General features: G+C 42.5%; 1 protein-coding gene across 2 annotated transcripts in view; it reads left to right on the top strand.

Moving 5' to 3' along the window:
• The window catches only part of LOC138675469 (protocadherin-10-like), a 177,669-nt gene that overhangs the window by 100,884 nt on the left and 58,230 nt on the right, over positions 1-18,555 (top strand). The window contains exons 2-3 of one of the 2 annotated variants that reach the window (XM_069763757.1): positions 11,097-11,155; positions 17,426-17,511. In XM_069763757.1, coding sequence (XP_069619858.1) covers positions 11,097-11,155; positions 17,426-17,511 — 145 coding nt within the window. The remainder of the gene's footprint in view (positions 1-11,096; positions 11,156-17,425; positions 17,512-18,555) is intronic. The other variant, XM_069763758.1, reaches the window with a different exon arrangement.

Below are 18,555 nucleotides of genomic sequence, written 5' to 3'. Positions count from 1 at the left end.
GCACTGTGTCACTGGATTGCCTACATAACAGTACAAGGAGCCAACCTAATGATTCTCAATAGAGGGAAAAAAGAAGTTCTGACATCATTTTTTTTTCTCAGCTCTGTGTTCAGTCTTTTTTTTCCCCTAGACATTTGGGTGTTTCAGGACACAGGTGTGGACATGGATATTCAGGGTCTGTGCTCTTCAATGGATAATCTCGTTACAAATGTACAAAGGATTCAAGATACTATTGATCAGAAATCTATGTTAGAACCAAGAATTCCTATTCCTGATTTGTTTTTTTGGTGATAGAACAAAGTTTCTTCATTTCAAAAATAATTGTAAGCTATTTCTGACCTTGAAACCTCATTCTTCTGGTAATCCTATTCAACAGGTTTTGATTATTATTTCTTTTTTGCGCGGCGACCCTCAGGACTGGGCATTTTCTCTTGCGCCAGGAGACCCTGCATTGAGTAATGTCGATGCGTTTTACCTGGCGCTCGGATTGCTTTACGATGAGCCTAATTCAGTGGATCAGGCTGAGAAAAATTTGCTGGCTTTGTGCCAGGGTCAGGATGATATAGAAGTATATTGTCAGAAATTTAGGAAGTGGTCAGTACTCACTCTGTGGAATGAATCTGCGCTGGCAGCTTTGTTCAGAAAGGGTCTCTCTGAGGCTCTTAAGGATGTCATGGTGGGTTTTCCTATGCCTGCTGGTTTGAATGAGTCTATGTCTTTGGCCATTCAGATCGGTCGACGCTTGCGCGAGCGTAAATCTGTGCACCATTTGGCGGTATTGTCTAAGATTAAACCTGAGCCTATGCAGTGCGATAGGACTATGACCAGAGTTGAACGGCAAGAACACAGACGTCTGAATGGTCTGTGTTTCTACTGTGGTGGTTCCACTCATGCTATTTCTGATTGTCCTAAGCGCACTAAGCGGTTCGATAGGTCTGCCGTCATTGGTACTGTACAATCCAAATTCCTTCTGTCCATTACCTTGATATGCTCTTTGTCATCGTATTCTGTCATGGCGTTTGTGGATTCAGGTGCTGCCCTGAATCTGATGGATTTGGATTATGCTAAACGTTGTGGGTTTTTCTTGGAGCCTTTGCGGTGTCCTATTCCGTTGAGAGGAATTGATGCTACACCTTTGGCCAAGAATAAACCTCAGTACTGGACCCAGCTGACCATTTGCATGGCTCCTGCACATCAGGAAGTTATTCGCTTTCTGGTGCTACATAATCTGCATGATGTGGTCGTGTTGGGGTTGCCATGGCTGCAAACCCATAATCCAGTTTTGGATTGGAACTCTATGTCGGTATCCAGCTGGGGTTGTCAGGGGGTACATGGTGATGTTCCATTTATGGCTATTTCGTCATCCACTCCTTCTGAGGTCCCAGAGTTCTTGTCTGATTATCAGGATGTATTTGAAGAGCCCAAGTCCGATGCCCTACCTCCGCATAGGGATTGTGATTGTGCTATCAATTTGATTCCTGGTAGTAAATTCCCTAAAGGTCGATTATTTAATTTATCCGTGCCTGAACACGCCGCTATGCGCAGTTATGTGAAGGAATCCCTGGAGAAGGGACATATTCGCCCATCGTCATCACCACTGGGAGCAGGGTTCTTTTTTGTAGCCAAGAAGGATGGTTCGCTGAGACCATGTATTGATTACCGCCTTCTTAATAAGATCACTGTTAAATTTCAGTATCCCTTGCCATTGTTATCTGACTTGTTTGCTCGGATTAAGGGGGCTAGTTGGTTCACTAAGATAGATCTTCGTGGTGCGTATAATCTGGTGAGAATCAGGCAAGGAGATGAATGGAAAACTGCATTTAATACGCCCGAGGGTCATTTTGAGTATCTAGTGATGCCGTTCGGACTTGCCAATGCTCCATCTGTGTTTCAGTCTTTTATGCATGACATCTTCCGTGAGTATTTGGATAAATTCCTGATTGTTTACTTGGATGACATTTTGATCTTCTCAGATGATTGGGACTCTCATGTGAAGCAGGTCAGAATGGTTTTCCAGGTCCTGCGTGCTAATTCTTTGTTTGTGAAGGGATCAAAGTGTCTCTTCGGTGTGCAGAAAGTTTCATTTTTGGGGTTCATCTTTTCCCCTTCTACTATCGAGATGGATCCGGTTAAGGTCCAAGCCATCCAGGATTGGACTCAGCCGACATCTCTGAAAAGTCTGCAAAAATTCCTGGGCTTTGCTAATTTTTATCGTCGCTTCATCTGTAATTTTTCTAGCATTGCCAAACCATTGACCGATTTGACCAAGAAGGGTGCTGATTTGGTTAATTGGTCTTCTGCTGCTGTGGAAGCTTTTCAGGAGTTGAAGCATCGTTTTTGTTCTGCCCCTGTGTTGTGTCAACCAGATGTTTCTCTTCCGTTCCAGGTCGAGGTTGATGCTTCTGAGATTGGAGCAGGGGCGGTTTTGTCACAGAGAGGTTCTGGTTGCTCAGTGTTGAAACCATGTGCTTTCTTTTCCAGGAAGTTTTCGGCTGCTGAGCGTAATTATGATGTGGGCAACCCAGAGTTGCTGGCCATGAAGTGGGCATTCGAGGAATGGCGTCATTGGCTTGAAGGAGCTAAGCACCGCGTGGTGGTATTGACTGATCATAAGAACCTTACTTATCTCGAGTCTGCCAAGCGCTTGAATCCTAGACAGGCCCGTTGGTCGTTATTTTTTGCCCGCTTTGATTTTGTGATTTCGTACCTTCCGGGCTCTAAAAATGTGAAGGCGGATGCTCTGTCTAGGAGTTTTGTGCCCGACTCTCCGGGTTCATCTGAGCCGGCGAGTATCCTAAAGGAAGGAGTCATTGTGTCTGCCATCTCCCCTGATTTGCGGCGAGTGTTGCAAAAATTTCAGGCGAATAAACCTGATCGTTGTCCGGCGGAGAAACTGTTCGTCCCTGATAGGTGGACTACTAAAGTTATCTCTGAACTTCATTGTTCGGTGTTGGCTGGTCATCCTGGAATATTTGGTACCAGAGAGTTAGTGGCTAGATCCTTCTGGTGGCCATCTCTGTCACGGGATGTACGTACTTTTGTGCAGTCCTGTGGGATTTGTGCTAGGGCTAAGCCCTGCTGTTCACGTGCCAGTGGGTTGCTTTTGCCCTTGCCGGTCCCAAAGAGGCCTTGGACACATATTTCGATGGATTTCATTTCTGACCTTCCCGTTTCTCAAAAGATGTCAGTCATTTGGGTGGTCTGTGATCGCTTTTCTAAAATGGTCCATCTGGTGCCCTTGGTTAAATTGCCTTCCTCCTCTGATTTGGTGCCTTTGTTCTTCCAGCATGTGGTTCGTTTGCATGGCATTCCTGAGAATATTGTTTCTGACAGAGGTTCCCAGTTTGTTTCGAGGTTTTGGCGAGCCTTTTGTGGTAGGATGGGCATTGACCTGTCTTTTTCCTCGGCTTTCCATCCTCAGACTAATGGCCAGACCGAACGAACCAATCAGACCTTGGAGACATATCTGAGATGTTTTGTTTCTGCAGACCAGGATGATTAAGTGTCCTTTTTGCCGTTGGCTGAGTTCGCCCTTAATAATCGGGCCAGCTCGGCCACCTTGGTCTCTCCATTTTTCTGCAATTCTGGGTTCCATCCTCGTTTCTCTTCAGGACAGGTTGAGTCTTCGGACTGTCCTGGTGTGGATTCTGTGGTGGACAGGTTGCAGCAGATCTGGACTCAGGTAGTGGACAATTTGACCTTGTCCCAGGAGAAGGCTCAACTTTTCGCTAATCGCAGACGCCGTGTGGGTCCCCGACTTCGTGTTGGGGATCTGGTTTGGTTATCTTCTCGTCATATTCCTATGAAGGTTTCCTCTCCTAAATTTAAACCTCGTTTTATTGGTCCGTATAGGATTTCTGAGATCCTCAATCCTGTGTCTTTTCGTCTGACCCTCCCAGACTCCTTTTCCATACATAATGTATTCCATAGGTCGTTGTTGCGGAGATACGTGGCACCTATGGTTCCATCTGTTGAGCCTCCTGCCCTGGTTTTGGTGGAGGGGGAATTGGAGTATATTGTGGAGAAAATTTTGGATTCTCGTGTTTCTAGACGGAAACTCCAGTATCTGGTTAAATGGAAGGGTTATGCTCAGGAAGATAATTCCTGGGTTTTTGCCTCTGATGTCCATGCTCCAGATCTTGTTCGTGCCTTTCATGTGGCTCATCCTGGTCGGCCTGGGGGCTCTGGTGAGGGTTCGGTGACCCCTCCTCAAGGGGGGGGTACTGTTGTGAATTCTGTGGCTGAATTCACTCCTGTGGTCACAAGTGGTACTGCAGCTTCTGAGCTTCCTCCCTCAGGTGTTCTGGTGAGCTCGTTGCCTGCTTTGTTATTTAACTCCACCTGATTCTGTCTTCCTTGCTCCTTGTCTATGTTCCAGTGTTGGACTTGAGCTTCTGGATCTTTCCTGTGGCCTGCTGCTCTGCTTAGATAAGTGCTTCTTTGCTTTTGTTGCTACTTTTTCTGTCCAGCTTGTCTTTTTGTTTTTGCTGGAAGCTCTGAGACGCAAAGGGTGCATCGCCGTGCCGTTAGTTCGGCACGGTGGGTCTTTTTGCCCCCTTTGCGTGGTTTTTTGCTTTAGGGTTTTTTGTAGACTGCAAAGTTCTCTTTGCTATCCTTGCTCTATCTAGAATATCGGGCCTCACTTTGCTGAATCTACTTCATCCCTACGTTTGTCTTTTCATCTTGCTAACAGTCATTATATGTGGGGGACTGCCTTTTCCTTTGGGGTATTTCTCTGAGGCAAGTCAGGCTTGTTTTTCTATCTTCAGACTAGTCAGCTCCTCAGGCTGTGCCGAGTTGCATAGGTAGTGACAGGCGCAATCCACAGCTGCCTTTAGTTGTGTTAGGATAGGTTCAGGTATTGCGGTCTACAGAGATTCCACGTCTCAGAGCTCGTTCTATTGTTTTTGGGTTATTGTCAGATCACTGTATGTGCTCTGATTGCTGGCGCACTGTGTCACTGGATTGCCTACATAACAGGGCCCCACCTTAGCAACTGTACGGTATATAATCTTTGGCGCCATCGCTCTCATTCTTTAAGTCCCCTTTGTTCACATCTGGCAGCTGTCAATTTGCCTCCAACACTTTTCCTTTCATTTTTTCGCATTATGTAGATAGGAGCAAAATTGTTTGGTGAATTGGAAAGCGCGGAATTAAAATTTCACCTCACAACATAGCCTATGACACTCTCGGGGTCCAGACGTGTGATTGTGCAAAATTTTGTGGCTGTAGCTGCGACGCCTCCAACACTTTTCCTTTCACTTTTTCCCCATTATGTAGATAGGGGCAAAATTGTTTGGTGAATTGGAAAGCACGGGGTTAAAATTTCACCTTACAACGTAGCCTATGACGCTCTCAGGGTCCAGACGTGTGACTGTGCAAAATTTTGTGGCTGTAGCTGCGACGGTGCAGATGCCAATCCCGGACATACATACACACTCACACACACACACATTCAGCTTTATATATTAGAAGATTTATTAACATAATTTGTTTTCTCAGGACACACATACTGTTAAGAGTTGGGAAGGAGCACAAAGTCACTGACTCCATTACTTATCCCAGCAGACCACGGGAATCATTAGAAATATTGGTCATGTGGTAAATCTTGCTTTCCTCCATCCAGGAAAATATTAGTGATATATTCCATCTGGTGCTTGGGGGACGGGGACAGCATGGGCCTGTGTGATTTCAAATGCCAGGGCTGAATTTCAGTCCCAGTCCGTACCTGCTCTCTAGTATGATTACTTAATCATCATCATGGCTCTCACTGTCCAGAGCTGTATGCTTGTTCCAGTGCCTTGCCAGTTCTGTGTGTAAATGACAGCTGAATGTGTTACAGCAGAACTTGTGCTCAGCTTTATAGTTCAACTAATAATGCAGCTCTGCTCCTCACCGGAACTGTCACTCAAGGAGGAGAGCCCACCCTGCCCGAAACCAGTAAGTAAGGTGACTGCATGTTTTGTTGCATTGTTTGGCGCATTCCTGCAACAAAAAGATTATGAGTATGTGTGGAAAAATTTGCCGATTTTAAGATGCTGAATTCATTTTAGAAGTGTGAACGTCAAATTTACACGAAATATGCCATATCTCGACCTAGCTCAGAACAACCTTATGAACTTCTATAACAGGTCAATCAGATATTTCGTAACTTGGGTAGAGATGCAACCTGTGGGCCGCTCAACGTTGCCAAAACGGTGGAGCCACAAGTGAAGTCCTCATTTTCGGTGAGAGAGCGATGCAAGGTTGCTCAGAGTCCCTGCGGCTCGACTGCAGGCATTAGTCAGAAGAGCAATGTGAATTGCACTCTCCACGTCCATGACCATCTCCTGGAAGCTGGTCGTCTCTTCTGCCCTTGACGTCCTTGTTTCAGAATTCTGGGCACTTGTGGCCCTGCAATATTACAATAAGCACCAAGATTCATGGAAGTGAAGACTGGCCGACACAGAGGACAAGACTGGATGCTGGACAAGGGCAGGGCAAATCGAATTACTATCTAAGTTATCGTATCAATGCCATTGCGAATGGTACAGAACATAGTGCCTATTAGAACAAACATTTTTGCTTAATCTTTGATGAATATTTAACCATTTACCATTTGTCCATTTTCTGATTCCCATATCCACAGGAGGTTCAGTAAGCCTATTACTTTAAAATTGTGGCTATTTAGATGTTGAATATTAACAGATGCTCAGATCAGCTTATTTTGTACATTATAAGCATATGGTCCCCATATGGGTGACAGCAAATTATGTGTTAACATAATTAACAAGGTTATTTTTGAAATAGATGTGCAGAAGTTGTTAATTGGATTGTGTGGATATTATGAATTAAATTTAATATAACTCCATATTAGTTTTACTGACCCTTTTTAAGTTCAACTGAAGCAGGAAACTGTATGCGCGTGTCATGTGTCCAGAAGGTGGCAGTGTTGCATTGGGAAGAATTTCATAACCGCGTATATTTTTTGTGCAGATATAAAACCCTATGAATCAGAATTAATGGTTGTCAAGTAACGTGGAAAACTATCCATTTTTTTCCAGCACCCTGAAAGAAATACTTGCATTCATTTACAAATGCATTATTTGCCGTAAAAGTCAATTTAGAACACCACGTTACTGCTTTGACTCATCATTTAGAATAGAAAGTAAACGCAATTACAGCAAGGGTATTGTGGATACAGTGAGCAGACTTCCAATGCAATCGGTAAACAAGAGACGCTAATAAAGGGAATATAATCAATGATAGTGGAATTTCTACTATAGAAAGCTCCTCGCCAAATCTGGGAACCATGATGCCATGTCATGCTTTGGAGATATTCGTCTCTTCTGTTTCATTTACTTTCTTCTCCTCAATTGGGCAAATCTACCTTAAATCTGTTGTCTAACATGTTAAATCAATAGGGAGCCTAATTTAAAGTGACAGGGTTTATAAGGGTGATGGGTGACTGTAAATTATCTGTTAATATATTTGACATTTTTGAAATGGATGTGCTGAAGTCGTTAATTGGATTGTGCCCATCTAACTTAAAGCATCACCAGATGGAATTATTGGAGCAGCTGCATAGAGTACACTGAGAAGAGGGATATCGCCTTTATAATTGCCTATACATAAAAAAAAAAGCCCCATGGATCCCGAAAAATATACATCTAATTCCTTTTGCCTAATAATGTGACAACAACTTCCAGTATCAAGGAGCTGTGTACTTAATAGGCACAAGTCTACAATGTGCATGGCTGGGACCTGGAACATCCCCAGTGAGGGGCTGTTGCCCTATTTAGGTGCAATACATTGCATTTAGGCACCCGTTCAGTGGACCCATAGGGGCTTATGTTTGAACCCCCTGCAAATCGGGTTTCGGATACATGCGCCGACTATAATGGTGCCGACAGAGCGAATGTGTATAATTTTTAGGCGTATACGTCTACTGGAGGTGGACACACAGACGTAGTAGACTGTGTCTGGGATACTTGAAAAAGACCCACTATGGGCCAAAATATTGTGCTGTTTATGCGGAATAAGCTTCATATTTTTTTAATTCAACACCCTGGACTGGACGCTGTCTACACTTCTTTGGTTGCATCTCCAGTAGGCGTATATGCCCAAAAATGATGCACAGCAGAGCTCATGTTTGCTCTGTCGGCACCATTTTAGTCTATGACCCCATCTGAATCCCGTTTTGCGGGGGTTTCGGATGTAAGCCCTGACGGTTCCACTGAATGAGTACCAAAACGCATTGTGAAAGCACCCTACACTGGAATCCACAAGTCTCTGCAGTCATCTTAGCAGGAGGTCAATAAAGGGTAAATTGATCAGATAAAACAGATTGAGGTTGGTTGGTCGCTGCTCTGTGAAAAAATGTAGAATCAAATTCCAAAAAATAAAATTTAATAAAAACAAAAATGTAAACACAACACGCTTTGGTGCAAGATATTCATCTTCCTTAGTTAAAAGCAACCTGAGGAAGCTGCAAATTCTTGTTTTCTTCAATAAATTTTATCTTTGGGAATTCGCCTATCCGTGGATTCACAGAGCAGTGCGTGGCATTTGGTTGTCCTAGAATATCTCAGTATAGTCTGAAAAAATAAATCAAATGATAGAATCCAAGATTAAACCAAAACGAGCAAATACCCTGCAGTAAGTAATAAATAGTAATAGTACATGAAAATAAGAATGTACTTATAGCTGACACTATTTAGATCAAATGAGCGTACAAGCCATCCCACCGCGACAAGGTGTACCCAAACAGGATGGTCCCTAACTCTTGTAGTTCACCTCTACTTGTCAGTAGGCCTCAAAATAGAATTTACAATTGGCTAGGAAGAAGTGAAAAGCGCAATAGGGTTTTATCCAATTAGAAATTAAATTATTTAGAAAAGGTTATGCTAACTTGATTAGGTTGTGACCACACAACACCGAAAAGAGCGTAGGGTCATAGAACCGGAGAAATTACTGGAAAGGATGGCTGTGGAGGTTTCACGCCGCTGGTGGTGGAATCGTTAAGTTCAGGTTCACACAAATAGGTTTTCTGGAGTTTTATTTTGTCAATGCGTTTCGAAGTTTATACATTTCTTCATCAGGACAAAAATCCATTGCCAACAACATGCTACACACACACATTTATAACCCTGAGGTTTCAATTATTTGCACCAATATGACATTTTATGTGTCCATTTGGCCCCAATAATTGAAACCTCAGGGTTCTAAATGTGTGTGTGCCATGTTGTTGGCAATGTTTTTTTGACCTGATGAAGACGTGTATAAACTTCGAAACGCGTTGACAAAATAAAACATCAGAAAACCTATTTGTGTGAACCTGTATTTATCGACTCCACCACCAGCCGTGCGGAACCTCCACGGCTATCCTTTCTTCGATATAGACGGGGAAAGAGCAGGACCCAGACCTGACTGTTTGAATACATGCATGTGGAAAGCTATGTAGATAAAGTGCACAGGCCAAAAAAGTGTCTCAGAACAGAATATGCCCCCAAAAAGGCAAAAAATAACAGAGGTGCACTCTCTAGCACGACTACTTACAGTATGAAGGAGTTGTACACCTAACATGCACAATTCTACCATGTGCCTGGCTTGGACTTAGAACACTTCCCAGTCAATGGCCTGCTTCTCCATTCGGCTGGAATCCTCCGGTCTCTGCAGCCATCATGGGAAGTCAATGAGTCTGAGAAAATAAATCAGAAGATGATGATGCATTCAAAGGAAACTCGTCAGGTCCCCTAACTGTCCCCAACTTCAACTATAGCCCTATGGGTGCAGATATTTTTTGTAGTCTAATAAGGTGTTTCATGCCATTTACTACTGCGATGTAGTTTTATTTTGGGTATATGCATAAAGGGACCCTGTCAGTATGTTTTTACATATAGAAGTAGTGGCATGGGTGTGTAGAAGTCATGAGAAATCTAGGTTAGAAGCCATATGCAAATCAGACAAGAAGTGCAGTGGGGGAGTGTCAGTGCCTTTCTACTTCTTCTTCGAAATGTATTGGCACATCCTAAGTGCACTATAAGCCTGTATAGCATATGGCTTCTAGATTTCTCATGACTGGCACGTTGGATCTCTACGAAAAAGGTATAATTCTTATTGGTGGACAAGTGGCTACACAGTCACATCACTACTTCCATATCCAAGTGGTTCATTTTAATGAAGCAGGATTAGTCCAATGGGGTATCTCTTTCCCCAGAATAGTCCTGCCTTGGATCTTCAAATCACGCCTCCATAGGCATGAGTGACAGCCTGCATAATGGTTCTAGAATAACAAGTATTCTATGCAGTCTCTCCATCATGCCAAAACATAAGTGATGGTGAATGTCCCATAAATCGTTTGCTTTTAGCACAAAATCATTGCTGTAATGACATTTTATTTGCCGTGACAGATTATTTGAAAAGGTAAACCTTCCATTAGGACTCAAACTGTTCTTCAATGCTATAATCTGAAATAGAACCACCATTAATAGGTCACCTAAAGTGATAAAAAATGGAAAATAATCAGAAAAAAAGTTAACCCCACCCCTGAGGAGCTGAGCTGCAAGGAAACATGTCTCAACTTCCCTAATTGGATTGACAAAAATTGTACTTCAAGTTTAATCCACACGGTGACAGGTTCCCTTTTCTATAAAACCTACCGGTTCGATTACTTTTTGATAAAGCCATTTGGTTCACACACGTGATCATTCCCAGGAGTAGAAGTATTCTAAGCAGTCGACACATTTGTGGACAGAATATTTGGAAACAGATGATGACTCTTGTTATTTAAAACGTGATGGCTGCTTTAAAACAGAAAAAAAATAAGGGTTTTACAGTTTTTTGTTATCTACAATACAAATCCTTCCTGCAATATATCAGATTTTCATTCTAACCAAGCCACCTGCAAATCATCTCCATTTAAATGTAATTAAGGATGAGTGTATGCAAATTGGTCTCATGCAGCGATATGCTAAAAATCTTGCCAGTTGGGGGTCTCGATGAGCTAGGAAAACACTCGTCCTAGCAAAAAAAAAAAATTAATTGTGCATTCATCAGGCAAAGAACAAAGGGGTGATGTGTACGATTTCATTGTTCCCTGTTCCTTTGTTTTATAGATAAAGCTTCCGAACACTGACTGGTCACCGCAGAAGACGCAGAAGCCAGGCCTTAAAAGGTACGATGATCAACGCTACATTCATTCTTGCATCAAACGATAGGTGATGGAATAGAGATAATGGAAAGTGATTGCATATCAAATAACGATGATTGTGTAATTAATGGACAATTCAGAAGTGAATGCAGAGGCAACAGCTTAAACACAGAACTGATCCAAGCTTGTTTTTACTCAAACAGATCCAAAATTCTGTGCTAAATAGTTACTTAATTTTATCTTTATAGTTGCTGGGGTTTCATTTTTTTGTGATACAAATTTCACAAAATATCCCAGTTACCACTAGGAGGAGCATAGAAGCTCACTGCATACTTGTACACATAGATCTCAATAATAAGACGGTGTGTAGTAAACTCCTGAGCTCCCTCTAGTGGTGGGCGCAGACAAACAGAACTTTATATCTTAAAGGGAGTCTGTCAGCAGGTTTGTGTTGTGTAATCTGAGAGCATCATGATGTAGGGGAAGAGATCCTGATTTCAGTGATGTGTCACTGACAGGGCTGTATGCTACTGTTTCAATATTAGTGTTTTACGAGCAGGAGATTATCAAAACAGGACTAGGTGTCCTGTCCCTCCTAGTCAACTTGTTCTGTGTAACCACGCCCCCACCACTGATTGGCAGCTTTCTGTCACTGTACACATAAAGCTGCCAATTAATGGTGTGGGCGGAGTTATACAGGGCTCAGTATTCTGAGCACTGCTAGATCTGCAGTAGAGAAAACAGGGATTGTATCAAAATGAAAGCAAGCAGGCCAGCAAGTGATACATCACTGGAATCAGGGTCTCAGCCTCTACTTTATTCTGTTCTCAAGTTACGTAGCAAAAAACTGGTGACAGAATTCCTTTAAGACTGTATGTAACTATTTGAATTGAAGATCTGTATTAAATAAAAACTAATTTGCAACTAAAGATGACATGGAGCTAAAGTGAGGGTCGGTGAACATTCACTTGAAGCATTTGTGGTAGAAAACATAGTAATGTATAAATACTGACAGATATAACATTATGCCAGAAAGAACCCTGCCTGAAAACTCTGCATCATTTAATGCCTTCATTTAATTATGTTACCCCTTCTGGCACATTGATGTTCAAAATTCTATTCATCTATTTTTTTTATATATATTTTTCAGGAAAAGCATTATAATAATTAATATGGCAGACATTACAGCTTCCAAAAGGTTGTTATCCAGCTTTCTTGGCCTCTGGAATGGCAAATCTACTAGTTAACAAAAAATGGCGCGGGATGAAATTTCATTTCACAAGTTAGCCATTTTTACTGTTCTGAATCCTAAGAAGCTGGGTGACAACTAGAGTGAAGGCTATATTTAAAGGGGATCTCCATGAGAAGAAAAAAATAAAGACAAAATGTAATTATTTAACAAACTTAGAAATCATTTTAATTAGAAAAGTAAAATTTATTATTAGTTTTGGCAAAGATCAAGTGCAGTATCGTTCGAAAAAGGCGACAGATTACGCACCCTGGGTTCAGTAGGAAGTACAGCAGGTGGCTTATGTAGTTATCCGGCTGAAAACTTGGCCCTTCAGGATCACAGACATTAGGTCGGGAAAGTTGGAAAGTTTGAGAGGCCGAGGTGCGAAGTCCCCTAGGAGTGGGGAAACTGGGGCACCTTAACTCACTGGGCATGAGAAACCCACTGGAGTTTATGGCACTTTGCATTGTACTTCACTTTTTTTAGATTTTTTCATCACACACCCCTTTCCGGTCCTTTTGGCTAGGAAAGGGAGTTTTTAAGGTATTGGTCGTATTAGACTAGAAAACCTTCATTATTTGATTGTTTTTCCTCTGTGTGTCACCCTTGTCTGTCACAAGGACTTTTCCTGGTTAGGTTCCCTTATGGGCTCCTGCCTGACTGGTCTAGGGCGTAGTGTGTGGCCATCGGTTCTCGCTCCTCCCCTGACTCGTGGCTCTCTCCTCTCTTAGTAAGGGAGCCGACCATCGATGTCTTCTAGTTCTCGCTTGGGCAGATGTTGGGAGCAAAATGGGGTTTAGCTAGGAGTGATCACAAGTCTCTGGCCCTTGCGGTGGTTTTCTGGCTTGGAGGAATGGGGAATGGTTATTGGGAGTCTTTCTCCTGTTGGGAGGGCTACGATTCACCACATCCTAATGCTCTTTTCTGTGTTATCATTAGTCATTTTTTAGCGCACTCAGGTATACAGCACGACCTTGGGCTTTCAAAAAAAAAAATCACTATAGAGCATTAATATAGCAGCCGACTTTTTAATATTAGAAACCTGTCCTACAATGTTAATAGGACTGGTTCCTGAGAGCATGTGCAGGAGGATGCTCCGCTACTGTGTGCTGTATATGGCATAGGTTATCTCCAGAGGTTCCTACTGTACATGCTCACAGGCACATCCTACTGCACATGCTCACAGGCACATCCTACTGCACATGCTCACAGGCACATCCTACTGCACATGCTCACAGGCACATCCTACTGCACATGCTCACAGGCACATCCTACTGCACATGCTCACAGGCACATCCTACTGCACATGCTCACAGGCTCATCCTACTGCACATGCTCAAAGGCACATCCTACTGCACATGCTCACAGGCACATCCTACTGCACATGCTCACAGGTACATCCTACTGCACATGCTCACAGGCACATCCTACTGCACATGCTCACAGGCACATCCTACTGCACATGCTCACAGGCACATCCTACTGCACATGCTCACAGGCACATCCTACTGCACATGCTCACAGGCACATCCTACTGCACATGCTCACAGGTACATCCTACTGCACATGCTCACAGGCACATCCTACTGCACATGCTCACAGGAACATCCTACTGCACATGCTCACAGGCACATCCTACTGCACATGCTCACAGGCACATCCTACTGCACATGCTCACAGGCACATGTCCTATTAACAATGTAGGACAGATTAATATAAATGTAAAGATGGCTGCCATGTTAAAGTATTATAGTGAACACCTCCGTAGACAAATCAAATTTGATTTTCTAATTAAATGTATTTTGGAATTTATTCATGATTACATTTTCTTTCTTTATTTTCCTTCTATTCCTTGAGAACACCTTTTAAAGGGAGGTCCAAGAAAGGAAAAACACAACAGCTTTCATTCACAAAGGAAGCCTGTTCATTGGTCTTAGCTAGTTTTGCAGCTTAACTTTATTAAAGTGACTAATGCTGAGCTGCAATACAACACCCAACCTGTGGAAAAGCGTGGCGCTATTTTTGAAAGAAAGCAGAAACTTTTTTTTTAAATATTTTAGACAACTGTAAGGCTGCTTTTCCAGATACAGCCATAACTAAGAAATGGTTGAATAGAATTATGAACAAGCTGACGGAAGGGAATAACTGAAAGACTTATATTTACTGAGGCTTTTTTCTGTTAGGTAGAAATGCATCTTAATGTGTCAGAAGGGAATACAATAAAAAACAATTTAGAAAAAGGCATAACTAGCTTTAGGTCTCCCAGCGGGATTCTTGCGATTGTAAGTGGCCTAGTTAAAATTCTACAACTATTTATGCTGTAAGCGAAGCCGTTGTTACCTAAATCCATTATTTATGTTGCGTCAGTAAATGTTGGTATTATTATATCGCACATTATATAGTGAAGTGAACAAGTGCTCTATAAATTCAGATGGAATGCAACATAATTCTACATTTTCAGATGATTACTTATAATAATATAATTGGAATCTATAGGGAAGTTTTGCTATATAATACGCAAAAAAAATGTATAAGTAGTTGATTAATAAGGAACTTCTACAGGGTCCATGAGCGGGCTTGGACTGGCCCACAGGAAGACATGAGAATCCTCCGGTGGGCCGCTTTTCCAGAGTGGGACCCCACCCTCTTATATGAGCAGTACTGGGCACAATATACTGAAATCACTATGTACAGATAAAGGCGGCATCTTATTCATTTAACAATCCACCCAGTTCATTGTTATTTAAATTTGTGATTTAGGATAATGTCACATTTGCATGTAGCGGAAAAGTGGGGCCCTGGAGTTGATAAATGGTGGGCCCTTGGCACCCGCATTCGACACTGTCCATAAAATTGTCCCCTTACTCCACTCAGCTCTATTCGGGTGTTCTAAGCTGAATCGTAAAACTAGACACCCATACCCGCACCTCATGGACCTGTTTAGGAAAAACCAGAAGAACATTTTTCTAATCTTAAAATATCCATTTAATAGTACTTGCATAATGACATCATTTTTTACGTCATGTTGACACGTTCAGTATTTGGTCAGTATATTTCATCAGTATCTGTAAGCCAAAATCGATAGAAGAACAATCGGAGGAAAAGTATAATAGAAACACGTCACCACTTCTGTATTTTTCACCCACTCCTGGTTTTTGCTTACACATACTGATGTAAAATACTGAACGTGTGAACGTGGCCTTAAGGGAATTCACTTCTCAGACATTTATGGCATAAATATATGACACATGCAGATTCCAAATTTGTTTTGAGAATGCATCTCCATCTTGCACCATCATGAATGGAGAGAATGCCGAGCAAGGCACGGCTCTCCCTTTTGACTTCTATGTGAGTTTTGAAAATTCTGACTGTGTTTGCTCAGCAATTTTCAGAAGATGCATATAAGTAAATGAAGATAGACGGCCCATGTGAGGTCATCTCTACATTCACGACGGCACAAGATGGAGATTCCCAAGATAGGTGTGGGCCACAGCGGTGGGAGGTCCTGTAGCTATGCCACAAATGTCTAAGATGCTAACATCTCTTTAACCCTGCTGTTCTGTTCGGTCTGGGGAGACCTATTTTGAACTTTGGTATTTTTTGGGGTGTTCAAGATGCGGTTCTGAAACTTGTGGTTGATTGACTTAAATGAGGATGGGTCGGTCGGCCACGGGTTTCAGAGCCGCATCTTGAATATTTAAAAGAATATTGAAGTTCAAAGTCGGTCATTTTTGACCAACAGAACAGCAGGGTTAAAGGGAACCTGTCACCCCGAAAATCGCGGGTGAGGTAAGCCCACAGTCATCAGGGGCTTATCTACAGCATTCTGTAATGCTGTAGATAAGCCTCCGATGTTACCTGAAAGAGGAGAAAAAGACATTAGATTATACTCACCCAGGGGTGGTCCCGCTGCTGGTCCGGTCGGATGGGTGTCTCTGGTCCGCTGCGGCGCCTCCCATCTTCATTCCAAGACGTCCTCTTCTGATCTTCAGCCACGGCTCCGGCGCAGGTGTACTTTGTCTGCCCTGTTGAGGGCAGAACAAAGTACTGCAGTGCGCAGGTGCTGGAAAGGTCAGAGAGGCCCGCCGCCTGCGCACTGCAGTACTTTGCTCTGCCCTCAACAGGGCAGACAAAGTACGCCTGCGCCGGAGCCGTGGCTGAAGATCAGAAGAGGACGTCTTGGAATGAAGATGGGAGGCGCCGCAGCGGACCTGAGACACCCATCCGACCGGACCAGCAGCGGGACCGCCCCTGGGTGAGTATAATCTAACGTCTTTTTCTCCTCTTTCAGGTAACATCGGGGGCTTATCTACAGCATTACAGAATGCTGTAGATAAGCCCCTGATGCCGGTGGGCTTACCTCACCCGCGATTTTCGGGGTGACAGGTTCCCTTTAATAGCTTTTGTATGAAAAGTTTAGGTGGAGTGCTCTTTTCCTGCCAGAGAGAGGGCATAATTATGTGAACCTACCATAGCTGATCTCAATTTCCTCCACAGATGTGTCCCCTGCATAAAACCAAGTAGCTGGTCAACTAACCTCCAAAAATACATTAATTTAAAAAATGGCTTCTTCCTTTGTAATTAATAGGGTTGTTTGTCTTTGGATATTTCCTTTTTTTTAGGATAAACTGCTGGATAATAAATTGAATACTTGTTGGAAATGTAGCATTTATCTGCAGGGAAACCAGCCAGCTGGTGATCAGTTCCCTTGCAGCGCCACCACAGGAAAAGTGAAGCATTACACACTAACCATTAAAATCAATAGATTGCTTGTTTTGACCATTCTCTGCTCCACCAAACTGACAAAGAGACCTGTCTACAGAATAAAAATACTTTATATAAATAAAGTATTTGACGATGGAAATGTCTAAGCCAAGCAAACCACTTAAGTAACGGTTGAAGAATAAAACCTGCAATAATCCTGATACATAAGATAATATTAGCTAGAGACTTACTGATTACTCTTTTTCAGTTAAAGCTTATGTCTTGCTAAGGACATTTACAGCAAACGTATAAAACAATTACAAAGTAATCCTTAATGTCTTTTTTCTTTTCGTCTCCAGCTCGCAAAGTCTTGAAGACCTTGGAACTCGAAAAGGTGTGAAATCAGATCACGACAGACTACGTTCACTAGTTTCCCCAGTGACTGGTCTGTATATGCACATTGCCACTTGCAAGTGGTTTTAGCCCAACTTAAAACACTTTACTTGTAATCACAAAGACTTTCTACTCTTTCAGCTTCTTTAAACCTCGTGGATAGCACAAAGTGGTTTCACATGGATCTGCTTTGTACTTAGACACCTAAAACCTTCATGGATAACATGGGGCAACTTCTATGTTTCTGTATGATCTTTTACTATGTACAGTATCTTAGGTCAGATTCACACATCCTTGTTTCGTGGATCTCCTGACCTAAACTCAACAGCCTTGATGAAGAAAAGTGCAAAAAAGGGAAAAGTAGTCCAGCTCCACAATCGCGAAGGTTGCTTTATTGATGTGTGAATAAGGACAAAAATCAGTGGAAAGTTAAAACATCATGAATCATGATAGATATGGATAATAAATTGATGCATTTCAAGTGAGTACACCCCAACTATTAACGGAGCACTCACCTGAAACGTGTCAATGTTTTATCCATATCATTCACGCGTCAATAAAGCAACCTTCGTGATTGTCTAGCTGGATTACTTTTCCCTTCTTTGGACTTTTCTAATGTACTTCATATACAGATCCCCCTCTCTTGCATCTCTACTCTACTTTCCAGTCAGCTTTTTCATTTTATTTATTGCCAAGGACGATTTGTTTGAGGATCCCAGCAAGCACTTAGGGTTCTCAAATGGATCATCATCAGTAGAGGCTGCTGTCACCCCCACGGCATTCTTTTCCGCTCAGAAACAAAGCGACTATGGAAGGCGATCTTGTGGTAACTCCCCACAGTTGCTTTCTTTGTTGTAAAATGAGATGTCATCAGGCACATTCTCTATAGAGGCCGGGCTGTGTCTTTTCTACTAAGCATGAACCAGTTGCCAGTTCCAACATATGCTCAGTATGTTCTTCATGCTTGCAATGCTCCTTGTTGCGCTCCTTATCAGACTCACTGCGCAAATTTATTGTGCCTACTCATTGGCTCACCAGTTTCATTTTCATTTACTGTGGTGTGCTGGTTTCCATTTTGACGCATGCAGAGTAGATT

The sequence above is a fragment of the Ranitomeya imitator genome, chromosome 4 (assembly GCF_032444005.1).
Source record: "Ranitomeya imitator isolate aRanImi1 chromosome 4, aRanImi1.pri, whole genome shotgun sequence".
Classification (NCBI taxonomy): domain Eukaryota; kingdom Metazoa; phylum Chordata; class Amphibia; order Anura; family Dendrobatidae; genus Ranitomeya; species Ranitomeya imitator.
Note: the sequence above shows the minus strand (reverse complement) of the source record. Positions and strands in the feature narration are given on the sequence as shown.